Genomic DNA, 13,493 nt, shown 5'->3' on the forward strand with positions numbered 1-13,493 from the left:
GGACGACTCAATGTTTATGACTTTGATGAGGATCAACGGGAAGAGAAGTGACTGTGTCCATCATTCAATCCCCAACTTGAAATCTTCTTACTGATATTGTTTTGAAATAATTGCCTTGCGACCCTTTTCTACTCTATTTATAACTACAATTTATAACCTTTACATATCTCTTAAGAATGACAGACCAGTAAAAATGTATCACACAGCTTTAGTTAAAATAACGTGTTTAAAGCTGTAAGGTGTTTAAAGCTGTAAGGTGTTTAAAGCTGTAAGGTGTTTAAAGCTGTAACGTGTTTAAAGCTGTAACGTGTTTAAAGCTGTAACGTGTTTAAAGCTGTAAACGTCCTAAATTGTTCCGGCATGCATGGTTCCATCATACAACCGTCTAAAGCAAATCAATGCATGTACTCCACTTTTTCAGACTAAGACTTACGCCTTTTCCCTTCCCTGACTCTCTGTGCTTGGTACTGGTCAGGCATCGTCATATGGGTAAGTGAGCATGTCTGCTATTCTGTGTCTGGCCTCAGCCAATTACATGAGGGATTACCAAAATCCTACAGAAGCAAGGTTTTCGGTGCAGGGAGATTTTTGTTTTTGCAAAGACAAAATGTGATCTTTAACAGTGATGATGGCATATACTGTACATTAATTACTGTACATTAACTGATGCAATTTAAAAATTGAAAACCCCATTATTTCAGATAATACTACAACAGCAACTGCAGATCGAGAATATCAAATTGATGCTGCATCCTAAACAGGAATACAAAGTTATTCTTCAAGTAAATTGTGGAGCCAGCTCATGTAATTTCTACCTGTGTTTCCTTACCAGACTGTAGCACATGATTTAAAACATTTACCAGCTACAATGCAACCTCAGGTGTGCTACCCCCCACCATTTAAATGTATCCCCAAGAACAACCTTTAAGTGGTGAGTGTGCAGCTAGGTCTTCTGCATGCAGATTGATATCAAAAAACCCTATGGCAAGCATGCAGTGGTATTGAGGGGCTAAAAGGAACACATTATGGGGCTGTGAAAGGTGCACTAAGTAAAATAGGATATAGGGGAGATCCGTCCACAGGAGGAGAGGATGGGAGTTATGTCTGAATGCAAGTATGACTCCCATTCAGGATCCATCACTGAAGATAATGACCATATCCTGCCGAGCATCTAGGGGTGTAATCACAGAGACTGGTGCCACAGTCTAAAATCCAGAGCCCTCCAGCTTCCATAAAAGGACACCAGCAGGTATAATATGGAAGGAGTGGGAGGCACATGACGCAATGACTGCACGGTTCCTGGCCTTTGCCTGCAAAGGCCAACACTGAGCAGACAAATGTTTTGGAAGTCCTGCAGCACTGTATATGGTCCATTAAATCAGTAATGTGGAGGGGAATGAGCCTGCACATGCTTGGAGGCATGGCAAGCTTCAAAATAAACCAAGTGAAATTAGATGTGCAGAGAAGATAAAGTGCAACTTAAAATAAAAAACAATTAGAGGGCATCTAGAAGGGGTGGGGGATCCACTCCTAGAAACCACTTACCATGGCCTGCAGAAAGGGAATGAAAGCAGATAAGAGAATTACAAGAGGTTAATTTCATAAAGCACTTGGAGGACCACGGACTTGACATATCAGTGTATACCATTGAGTGTACAATTTATACTATATCATAACCACAGTAGAAAAGATTATAAATTGACCTCAGTTCAAAACAGTTTCACTATATACATTCAGTTCTGTTGTAATGCACTTCAGTATGAAGAGACTAAGGGCCTCATTCCGAATTTGGCGGACTGTTTAAACCGTCTGCCGAACATCCGACGGGGAGGTTGGCACCATAGTGGCTACCTCCCTGCCGGGCCCAATAAGAGTTTCCTGCTAGGTCGGCGGGTGGAAACCTCAGTTTCCGCCCCCTGGCCCAGTGTGTGGGAAACACCCTACAGAATTGTCTCCGGCTCATAATGGAGCCGGCGGCAGTGCTGGAGAATGCAGGGTGCACCAGCACTTTCGCAATGTTCACTGTCTGCAAAGTAGTAAACACTGCGATGTTGCTGGCCAGGGGGACCCTTGCACTGCCCATGCCAAGTGCATGGGCAGTGCAGGGACCCCCTGCACCCGTTTTCAGGCCAGCCTTTTCATGGCAGTGATACCACCATGAAATCGCTGGCAGAGAACGAGGTTGTAATCCTCAGGGCAGCACTGCCCAGGTGGATTAGGACCGCTGCAACCGCCATATCGTCGGGATCTCCGATCCTGGTGGTCCCACCGCGGCACGACCACTCTGGTCTTAATATGGCACTTGGACCGCCGCATTGGTGGCAGTCCGACCTCCACCCAGAGTCTGGAGGTCTAGACACCATCAGACTCTTAATCGGGGCCTAAATCTTTTTCACTAGTGAATGTTCAAAACAAGAAATTCAAAAAAATATTTTGATATAGTGATTTAAATTACAAAGCTATTGCTCCCGTACACATAAAGGTACAGACCTTTCTCACAAGATGAAGCAGTAGAATTGCTAATTATCAGTGGTACTTTGGTTTGGCAGCCAATTTCCTTTTAAGAATTTCCACTGGATGCCATGATTTGTACTACTTTGAGAAGCTTGCTCATCAGGTGCTCAATGTAAATCAGTGAGGAGAGGTGTGACACGGGGGAATTTTCTTAGCTCGTGTGATGAGTTTTACTGCAGAGTGAAGTACCCTTGAAAGGGGAGCAAGAAGGTTACTGGAAAGGCAAATGCAAACTGTTTGTATGGTGTGAAAGAGCTAAGGTTTGAAAGACATGTTCTGAGAAGGTGTTGTGGAACACCGTAATTTCAGTTATTTTGGAAATTTTAGGTTGTAACCGAAGAGTCACCAGTTCCTGTGTGTGGAGCAGGCATGTTAGGCAGAATCTCATGATGGAGACATCAAATGCTGCTTTGAGATCAATAGGGACAAAAAGTATCTTCAGGGTCGCCGTACTTTATTTTAGCTGAAACCCGTACTGTAGTTACAGCGAAGCTTGTGATCCCATAGTTGAACAACAACCTTCTCAATGATTTTAACCAAGAATAGTAGCTTCATTACTGGTCTCAGATTCTAGGGGTATTGCGTGTCCAGTTTGAGTTTTATCAGCACAGAAGCAACTATTGCTTTTTTTAACTAGGGCAAACTCTACTTGCAAGATACAAGCATTTACAATCATCAGAATCGATTGGAAATCCATTTACCCAGTTGAAAGGAACAGTACCCTTTAAGAATGATGATGGTTTGGAGTTTCACCATAACAGGATGATTTATTATGGAAAAGGGGTGTTTTTTTATGTCAACTGTGCCAGCCATTCATCAGGATGAGAGCTGGACGCTCGTGCTTCTTCAGGGTTTATGATAGGAAGTGATTGTTCAAATTTACAATTGGGATGTCTAATATGGGTAAGGAATGCCCCGTTAACCAAGATATAAACAATATTTCCCAAAGAAATTACAAAACTATGCCTCCAGTTACAACATAGTCTACTTGTTATGTGTGCACTTATAAATATGCATTTTAGTGTGATGTGCATCAAGGGGTAATCTGTTTGGTGCTGGATTAGGTCTTTGGAAATCACTTTTGGCATGTGCCTTATAGTTACGAGATGTTGGAGACCAAGGTATTGTGGTAAGTGTCATAAGGAATGCCTGGCCATGGATTTGTTTTTGACTTAATATACCTCGTCAGTCAATGAGGGAGATATTTAGCACTGGTTTAGAGCAGAACACTTGGTAGTTTAAGATGTGAGGTACGATGATAAGAATAGTTAAAAATCTTCAGAAAAACAAACATTGGATCATCTAAAACACCCAGGAGAATTACTCCAGTCTTGTAAAAGCTTTTTTGGCTTGGCGACTATACGTTTTATATGGTTTTAGGCCACTAAGGAACGAGGTAGGATATTCTGTCTTTATTGTGAAGTGCAGGTGCGCCCCACTTTATAGAATTAGGTTTGTCACTGGCTTTTTAGCAAAGGTGTTTTTCAAGAAATATGGTAAATAAGGTATGAAACGAGAAAATGAAGGGAGTGTAAAGAATAAAGGTGTGCAACGGAGTGTTGGATTGTATATTGTTTTACTCACAGAGCCTTCAGATGTTGGGAATAATTCAAGAAGGTGGGAGCAACCAAGAATCGCATTATCTATTCATTCTGATAGTTTTACGCTATGGACAGATACAGTAAACCAGTATCAAACTATTTTAGAGTGACATGCTAAATTGCAGCTGTATAGCCACGTCACATGAATTAAAGCAGAAAAATAAACCATCATTGTACATGTGTGAATAAACTTTGTGCAACCTCACATAAGACTGCAAACTTACCCCAAATGAGGTAGCAAACAATAATTCTAATTTATATAAAGATATAGTACTACAGGCTGACAGTGAGCACTCATTGTCAACTACGATGTACACGGACACAGTCTGTGAATCAGTGAGCAATCGTGGTCATTTGTGAACTCAGAGTGGACATAGGCAATGCGGTAATCTCAGAGTGGATGGAGGCAATACTGATCTAACTGGACCTCCAACCAACTCACTTCTAGATGACCACTGCCAAAAAACACACTGAAAATAAGACCACTTTTCCCCAGTCCTCAAGGATCTTTATTGTTTTTTTTCTTCCTAGAAGCCAGAAACGAATTAAATCTCTGTTGTTTATCATACATACCACTCTGCCTAAACAGGCCCAGTTACCTATTACATCTTCTGAACATCTCTGGTGGCATTGAAGAATTCAGCAACAAAGTATCTAAACCCCAGAAATTCCAAATGACACAAGCTTGAAGACAATCCTATTCTGGATCTGTGCCAAAGAAATGGAACACCCTCCTAATGCATTTGAAAACAGTCTTGATATCCTTTCCTTCTGCAAAAACCATAACTAAGAACTTTCAAGATAAATGACTTCACCTTAGCAAACCAAGAACATCCAAGATTGTATACACACGTTACAGCTCCCCAGCTTGAGTGGCCCCCCTGAAATGTAGTAAGACACACTAAGATATGATACATTGGTTATTCTTCACAAGAGCCCCTATTTCCAACCTTCCCTTATAATTTCCCTAAATGTTTGGTAGATTTTGGACTATTGTTGTTGTAAGGTTATGTATAAGCACTTAACCTTTCTTATAAGGCTCTATAATACCAACTGGTGAAGTGGCTCTATAGAAAAACACTGCAAATAAATGTGCCACAATCATGAGATCTGTCTGACAGGGAAAGATGAAACCATCAAAATAAAACCCTGCATCTGTACATTTCAACTGCACTTGATGTGATTACTGTTTTGGTGTTGATGGCATCATCACATTTCAAACACTGACACAATGGAAATTTGAAGTGAAATGTGACAAAACCTTCACAGGATCATTTCAGAAATAAAACACAAAAACGGTGATACCCCCAATAGATTTTAAAAAACCTTACCAAGTCGCTAACCAGGGGGATGGGCTTCTTCTTCCGCAGATCAGGCATACTGTCAATGCCGTACAAGCCACCTCCCGGCCTGGAAAACACAACAGGATTACAATAAATAGCAGATTAGAAGAACACAATGAACACAGGATGCTATATCCCAAAGAGCAAAGACAAAACTGCAGCGATGACACAAAACTACCACCAACCTGCAGAAGTGTGAAATACGACCACTGCGCTCCTGTTAAGGACTGGCAGGATATTGCTCTCTGACAAGCTCACTAGAGGAAGCTTTTGAATATTTTCAAGGTTCTTCCTGCTTCAACACTATTGCATTGATTCACAAATGCTTTTGGTTATTTATGTAACTAGTCTGTTCTAACACCTTCGGATGAAGTTAGGTAAAAGGAAGCAAATCAACATTAATGTAGTGGGTTAGTGCTTAGATCAGTGGTCTTCAAACTTTTTAATACCGTGACCCCCTTACCCCCCAAGTGGGGGAAAAAAATCATCCGGCCCCCCTCCAAAATTTTCACAATTATTCTATTAAATTGGCAATGTTTAATTATGTCTAGCCGTATTTAAACATTGCAGTTAAGTTCTGTTACTGTCTTAAAAATGCAATCAAATACATGATGCCAAACATACTATTTTGGTCAGGCAGGCCTTAATAACGTATAAAAGTATCTGCAGTGCAATTACTGGGTTTTGAAGAATATTTGGAGTCCCTTCCCTTTTGACACATACTCCCATCTTGAATATAAATGACAAAACATGTTAGTGATGGCCCATTACAGATCGGTTTGGTGCTAATCATTTTTTTTTTTCAGCTTAAAACAAAGCCTGTTATCAGAAAATTCTCCGTTTGGCCAAAGCCTGGTGCCCCAATTCCATCCTCCAGCCCCCCCGGATTCATTTGAGGCTCCCCTAGGAGGGACCACCCACCCAGTTTGAGGACCTCTGGCTTAGAAGGTAGGATTATGTGACGTTTTAGAAGAACTAATTTGATGTTTTGGAAAGATGTTCACACCATCAGCTTAAATGATTTAACATGCTGGAAATGTCAGTAAAACATCTGAAGTTGGAGGTGAGCCAGGGATCTTTAAACTCTTTACCGAGCCTCTAGAGATGCTGCTCAGTTTTGTATTGATTTGCAGCACACCTTACACTTAGTCTGTTTTTCTGATTTTGCTCATTATTGCATTATTTTGTATTTGAGAGCCTTCATGGCAAATTATTTCTGTGCATTTCAATAAGATGATGCATTTACATTTTTCTATTTTCTGTACCTTTGAATTTATAATCAACCTTCACAGTTTTCCTACATTTCTGACCTCGAATTCCCCTTTTGAGTCTTATTGACTCTTTTTGAGGTGCTCCTTTGAATGTTGGCTCTGGGACACATTAACTCAAAGACAATGAGGGTCACACCATTCCCCATCCCCACAATTTCTGATGTGCCACTGTCGTATAGATGTCCTAGGAGACTGTGTGCTCACACAACCATGTTTCTAAAGCCTTCAGTTTCAATTTTCACTGATGTCATCTTTCTCTCAATATGGGAGGTAGTGGACTGCACCTTTCTAACAGCTGCCACTGAGAGGCAACCAGCGTGTGAGTCCTAACAGGGATGTTTCAACATGACTACTAGCATCACAACTCACATTTGGACGCTTAGGGTTAAGGAACCTGGATCTGTCTCTCCTAGCGCTGTCATCCTTGCACACTGTCAACAACCGGTATCCTCCTAATGCCATATGTGACCCAGAAGGTAGGTGTCCTCCATTTCCAACTCCTCCAGTTGCCTAACCACACTGTACGATGATGTCTCTACAACAGCACAAGGTTGGAATTCGGGGTCACCCAGTGTATATATGCTATTTCACAAATGTGTTGTGATTCAGGTGTGAAAACTCAGCCCAGCCTTAGCTCGTCTATGCATTCAGCGTGTTTACCACTCAGGAGGGGAATGCTCAAATACCACTCCCAATAAGACTTTTGCTTTAGCTATAGTTTGGCAAGGTTGAACAACCGTCCATTTTTGCTGGCATCCCACATATGCCAAGCGCTGAATAATATATAACAAAAAAGACGGTCCCTGCAAGGGAAGTGTAGCCCTTGACTTCCTCGGCAGTGGTCAAATGAAAAACCTTCCAAATCGATAAGGTTTGATGAGTACCTCATATATTCTATTCAAAAACAATATTTAAAATTACGCTAATCAAGGCAACTCTCAATTTTATATTTCAGGTTCTCCACATTCGTGACGACGCAGAGCAGGTGAATAAGGTGAATTTTAAGTGCACCAGTGTTATTTACAGGACCTTCCCCTCTCAGTGCCGCTGCACTGGAGAGCACAAGCATGTGATGCCGCTGTGAGTTCTTCAAGGAGAAGAAGGTAGTTATACCATAGCATCAGGGCTCAGACAGCCACTTCTGCTGCGTCAACTATGGAAGGGATCACTACTTCCCAATGTGGCACTCTAAATCCACCGCCAGGGAAAGGAAGCCTACCCCGGGGCTCCAGAGAGTGGTAACTAGTTTTTTTTAGCTCTGCTGGATCTGCTAATCTGGCATAAGATACTCGCTGCCAGACAGATCAGCCCTGCAAAGCTAGAATAGAGGATCATTTGTATATTCATGGATACCAACACTTGCTCCTTTCCTCCTGAAATCAGCCATTTTCAGTGAAGATTCTGAAAAAGGAAGCCGTGGTGCAGATAAAGGACCACGCAAACATGAAAGTTATTTTAGATGTCCGTGAAGAAGGCGGCAACGGTGTCCTAGTGAACTATCTCCTTGACTTGCAGGGAGGTTATTACACAGAGATCCAGAATCCTCAAGTACCTTGAGTTTGGATAGGATATGCACGCTACTCAGCGATCCTCAAATAAAAACTGGCAGGGAAATAATTTCCAGAAGCACATCTCCTGAACTACTGACCACCATCACCCTGCTTTCTTCCTACTACTCTAGAGGTCTGGTCCTCTTTGGCCATACTGTCGTGTGTAAACAGGTGGTACAATGTCTTTCACTGTCAGTGGAGGCGGTGGGGTGAAACTGTTTGCATGGCATCTCAACCTTAGCATTTGTAGGACCATGTCTTCTAATATCGCTCTTTAGTCATATGTGTGTAGTCGGTTGTATAGTGAAAGCTAAACTCAATGCACAACCACATACCATGGGACCACATTATTAGCTTTCAGAATACCCAGAAGAGATTGTTGTCCAGACAACTCAATCCCTTCCTTGAATGCCTGTGGGACAAAGATCCATTTTGTATTGACTTTCCTTGCCATCAAATGGGTAACATTACTATCTATGATCTGCATATGTATGTACTGCCGCAATTCTTGTCGCCTTACTTCTTCACTAGGCAATATCCTTCCTGCTATTCAGACTTGAATCCCAAAGTTCCCTCTAGAACACATCATATGTTGTCATGTGACTGTCTTCCACTGCTTGCTTTCTGTTCCTTCCTTTCACCTTGTGCCTTATATGCAGCTGTGCCAGTATCACTTGGATAACCACAGCACAATGAAGATGCTGCTGATGACTATGTTGCCAGCAAATCAAAATACAACATCAGGTCAAAAACCAATCTGCCAGCATAGCCCGGGACAACATAAATATGATTGGGTAAATTGCAATAGTGTTTGGGTTAATAAATAGTAGTTGGGCTCATCAGATCACACCCCAATACTAAGAGTGTCCTACGAAGTGAATGCAAAGCCATCATTTTTATCACTGACCCAATTTTAATAGTCAATATTAACCATGTGCATTAGCATGTGGAATCGTATAACCATACAGTGAAGTTGAAAAGAAATATTACATCTAGTCATAAAAATACTGACACCTAGGACACTGGGAGCAGAAACTGCCAACCCCCTGGAGCCTCTAAATCCAATGCCAGGCTGTCTGTGAAGGCTCAGGGTTGCTAAGCAGCACAGTGCATATGCAAAGTGTCGGTCGCCAGACAGAATAAAGGATTAACTGCTACAATATTCCTACAGAGCTGAAAATAACTTGGAGCCCAGAGCAAGATGAATAATCTTATTAAATGCACACTGAACATAAAACATACAGGCTTGTAAAGCAGCAGTGTTACGAAACAAACATTTTTAAAGATATTTTTTAAGCTAACCTCCAACAATCAAGTTTACACTGGCCAAATAGCACAACGGAAAGTCATCGGTGTGACATGAGGGTGTTGTGCTAATTTCATGGCTAGATTACTTCAGTATACTCTGCCCTGAAAGAAATAACATGCTTTAACTTATATGGATAGGAACCAGCTACCTGGGCAACCCGCAGTTTCGTATACTCCACAAGTACAACATGCATTACAGAACTCGAGGAACAAGTTACTTAGCTTTGGTAACAACTTCTGGTAGACAGTTAATCTTCCTGCAGATTGCTCATCTTATGAATATTTCTTCCAGGCTTCAGACTGGTCTGGAAATCGTTTCCAAAGCAATGTCTTTTCAGCATCACCAAATGGTGCGATGCTGTTCCTGGTGTGACATGTCACCAGGGTACGATTAGCACAAAGCAGCATGGTTGCATCAGCTCTCAATGGTCATTTTGCGCCATATTGTTACATGCAGAGAGAACTGCAACAGCGACAATCACAGAGCCCTTACCTTGTTCGCATATCCTGGGATCTAATAGGTCACGTTTTAGCTCATGGGGAAGGAGGTCAGACAAGGAAGAAAATGCAGTTAAGATTATGTATCCACTAGAAGATAAAGTATCCTTTCCTTCTAAGCATCTTTTTGTGGTGTGTAGTGTTGTAGATTCACATGCTCTTCAAACTCCTGACATTTAGTGTTGGGCTTGGAGATTTGCAAGTTTTTTTTTTGTTTTGTTTTTCAAAGTAGTCTTTCGAGTCACAAGATGTGCAGTGACTCCATCCTTCGTGTACAATGAGCATGGACATCAACTACTGGTGCAACTCTCAGTTGCACTACTTTACTGGACACCCCCACTGATCAACGCTTGACGCCCGAGATGCAAATGATATCCCCCGCATCCCCTGGGGGTGTCTGGTAAACAGTCGAAATTTAACCCGTGTGGGCCCAAAAGCCACATGAGAAACAATGTACTCGGAGCCCTCGCTGTTACGTCTAAACCCAATAGCAAAAAAAAAAAACAATCTAGGATAAATTTGCTGCCTATGCACACAGTTCATTAAGAGTGGAGTAGTAGCATATTTCGTGCCTCAAAAGAAAAACAACTTGTCAACGTCTGAGCCCATGCTGGAAGGCAGGAGTATGCACAGCATCTGTCTATCTACAATCACAAATATTATGAACATATATTCTGATGGATACAGTTTCAAGTAGATTCTTCTTCTTCTGAATTAGACCCAAAGCAACACCTCTCTGGGAGGTTGGACTGAACACACTCAGTAAACTATGGAAATCTTGCAACTAAGCAGGATCAAAGTTCCCATCACTGTGTGTCAGAGACGCGAGGCAGTAGTGCTTTGCAAAAATATGCAGAAATAATAACATAGCTGACCAGCAGATGTCAGCAAACGGGTCATCTCGGGAAAGGGGCGTGGAAGCAACCATGGCCCTGGTGATCAACAACAGCCTCCAGAAGGTATTTTGTTGCCAGGGCATAGCAGGTCTGGATACAAATGATGACCCAATGTGAAATAGTGCATTTAGGCAATACATTGGCCATTCTAGCTCCAGCGAAGCCCACAAAGGCTGGTCGTCAATTCTGTTTGTCATGTACAGTTAATGAAAAACAGCACTGCATGCCTGAAGATCAGCTCAGGAAGATGGTTGGATGTTGAGGAGGAAAGAAAAATAAAAAAATAATAGTTTGTGCCATATGAAACGCAAAACATATTTTTGGCACAAAGGATGGGCAGGTGAGAAGAACCAATTTAAACAGTTAGAAGACTTAAGAGTGAGCAAGCTGAAGGTCCCCAACCGTGCGAGAAAAGGTAATCACCACCAACAAAACTGTTTTCAGACTTAGGAGTCAAACCGGGCAACTGTACATCAGTTCAAATGGCGAGGCCATTAATAAAGTCAAAACAAGTTTCAAATCCCACTGAGGGGCAAAAAACAGAGTAAAGCAAACCTTTCAGAAAATGCGCACTAATGGTGATCACGTTTGGAAGGTTGATAAGACAAATACATTGAAGTAGACAGATAGCCCTCAACTGTAGCTACTGCTAGGCCTGGCTAAAGGAGGCACAATGATGTTGTAAAGGTGAGTTTATAAGAAATTATTCCCTTCCTACTCACACAACTGAATGAACTTAGTCCAGAGACCTACGTGGATGTATTTAGTAGCAAGCTTCCTTGCAGCAAAAATAACACCTGCAACCTCATCAGAAAGACAAAAGTACTCCAACTGGCACTCCTCAATCGTAATGCGTGTTGCTACAGCATCTGGGGATTGAGGTGGAGGGGACCTGATCATACCGCTGCAAGAACAGGCCCAGGAGACAACAGGACGGCTGAATGCTGAGTGCCAACATACTGGTGTACCAGGGCCTCAATCTCAGCCTTGGATGATAAGAATCAGGTGTGCTCAATCCTCCTACACCTTGCACTGGACTTCTGAGACTAGTAACTGGAAGACAATTCCCAAGGAACCATTAAAAGAACGTGCAGGGCACAGATTTGAGGACAGACCCTCTTCTGGGCTGTGGCGAAGAGATCCATGAAAAGAACACCAGTCCGTAGAAGATCATCACAGTCAATTTGGGGTGTAGACACCCCCACATTGAGGGAGCCTGCTAGCTAACCCACTACAAAGAATATCATCCTGTTGCTGCGCCCACTTCCACAGGGAAATTGTGTCCCAACACAGCCCACAGACCCACTCTAGCCTACCGGTTTATTTGATGGACTCTGGTATTCTTGTCTGACAGAATTTGGATGTGCCTCCTGAGATGGAAGGGAGAAAGGCCTTCAGCAGCAGATGGATGGCCCAAATCAGCTTGAGGACATTTATGTGCAGGCACTGCTCGATATGTATCAAAAGGATGAGACATCCAAGACCATGCTGAAGGGTGAATGGACTATTTCTTAGAAGGGTTGTCACTGCAGGGGAGGAATAAATCACCCAGCTGGTGCAGTGACCCCTCTTCGCTCAGCCTTATACGGGCATAGTACATCATATGTTTTGAAAAAGATTCTGACATACTGTTTTTGACTTCGAGAAATAGCTGTTGCGTGGACCACTACTGTTTCTTCTTCAAGTTGCCTACAATAGGCCTTTTTCTTCTGCATTGGGTGGCTGTTCCCTAGTGCAAAAGTCTTCGCCTTGGTTGCAGGATCAATTTGGCCCTTATATCTTGTTTATTTACAACACCAAGAGGAACTTTTAGGTCTATTTTATCTAAATGTCATTTTGACAATCTGAACTGATGATGGCCCTGGTCAAGTTCATCATAAGGGCTGAAACCTCGACTTGTGATTTATAATATGGACTACAATGTCTGCTTGAATAACGAGAGAAAAAAAATCCACTGTACTTTAATGCAACCAATTACTGTAAATGTATTTTATTATATTTTTGTGTTTGCACCAGAAGTCCTTGATTTGCATTTACTAGTGTATGTTATTTTTTAATTCCATTTGTAATTTGTTTTTTTAACTATGATTTGTTCATTTAAATATTCTGTCAAATGAATTCTAGTGTGCCTTGTTGTATAGCTATTTTAGCAATATTTTAAACACGTTATTATCAAGAAAATGTATCATACCTTTTTGGGCTTACCTTCCTGCTTTTCCATTTTCCTTTAATGTTGACTTTCCAGCATGGCAAGGACAGCACTTCCGAAGCAAACAATGAAGCATGAGCCGGCAACACACACCAGGTAAGTGATCTGGTGGGGAGGATGGAAGGGGGAAGCTCCAGCAGTCAGTTGGAATCCCAGTGATCTCTCGAGATCACCTCCCATTTACTGAAAATATGGGAGACCCTCCCGACCCACACCTAAGGAAGTTGTTTTAAGATGGGTTTTGAGATAGAGTTTGCAGATGACAAAGGCTGCTGCCTTCTATGGGCACTCCTGCCTTGAAAT

At 42.0% G+C, this 13,493-nt stretch overlaps 1 protein-coding gene across 2 annotated transcripts in view; it reads right to left on the reverse strand.

Moving 5' to 3' along the window:
- The window catches only part of UNC13B (unc-13 homolog B), a 1,359,370-nt gene that overhangs the window by 512,340 nt on the left and 833,537 nt on the right, over positions 1-13,493 (reverse strand). For both annotated transcript variants that reach the window (XM_069212466.1, XM_069212457.1), the window contains exon 12: positions 5,447-5,525. In XM_069212466.1, coding sequence (XP_069068567.1) covers positions 5,447-5,525 — 79 coding nt within the window. The remainder of the gene's footprint in view (positions 1-5,446; positions 5,526-13,493) is intronic.

This window comes from Pleurodeles waltl, chromosome 1_1 (genome assembly GCF_031143425.1).
Source record: "Pleurodeles waltl isolate 20211129_DDA chromosome 1_1, aPleWal1.hap1.20221129, whole genome shotgun sequence".
NCBI classification, from domain to species: Eukaryota; Metazoa; Chordata; class Amphibia; order Caudata; family Salamandridae; genus Pleurodeles; species Pleurodeles waltl.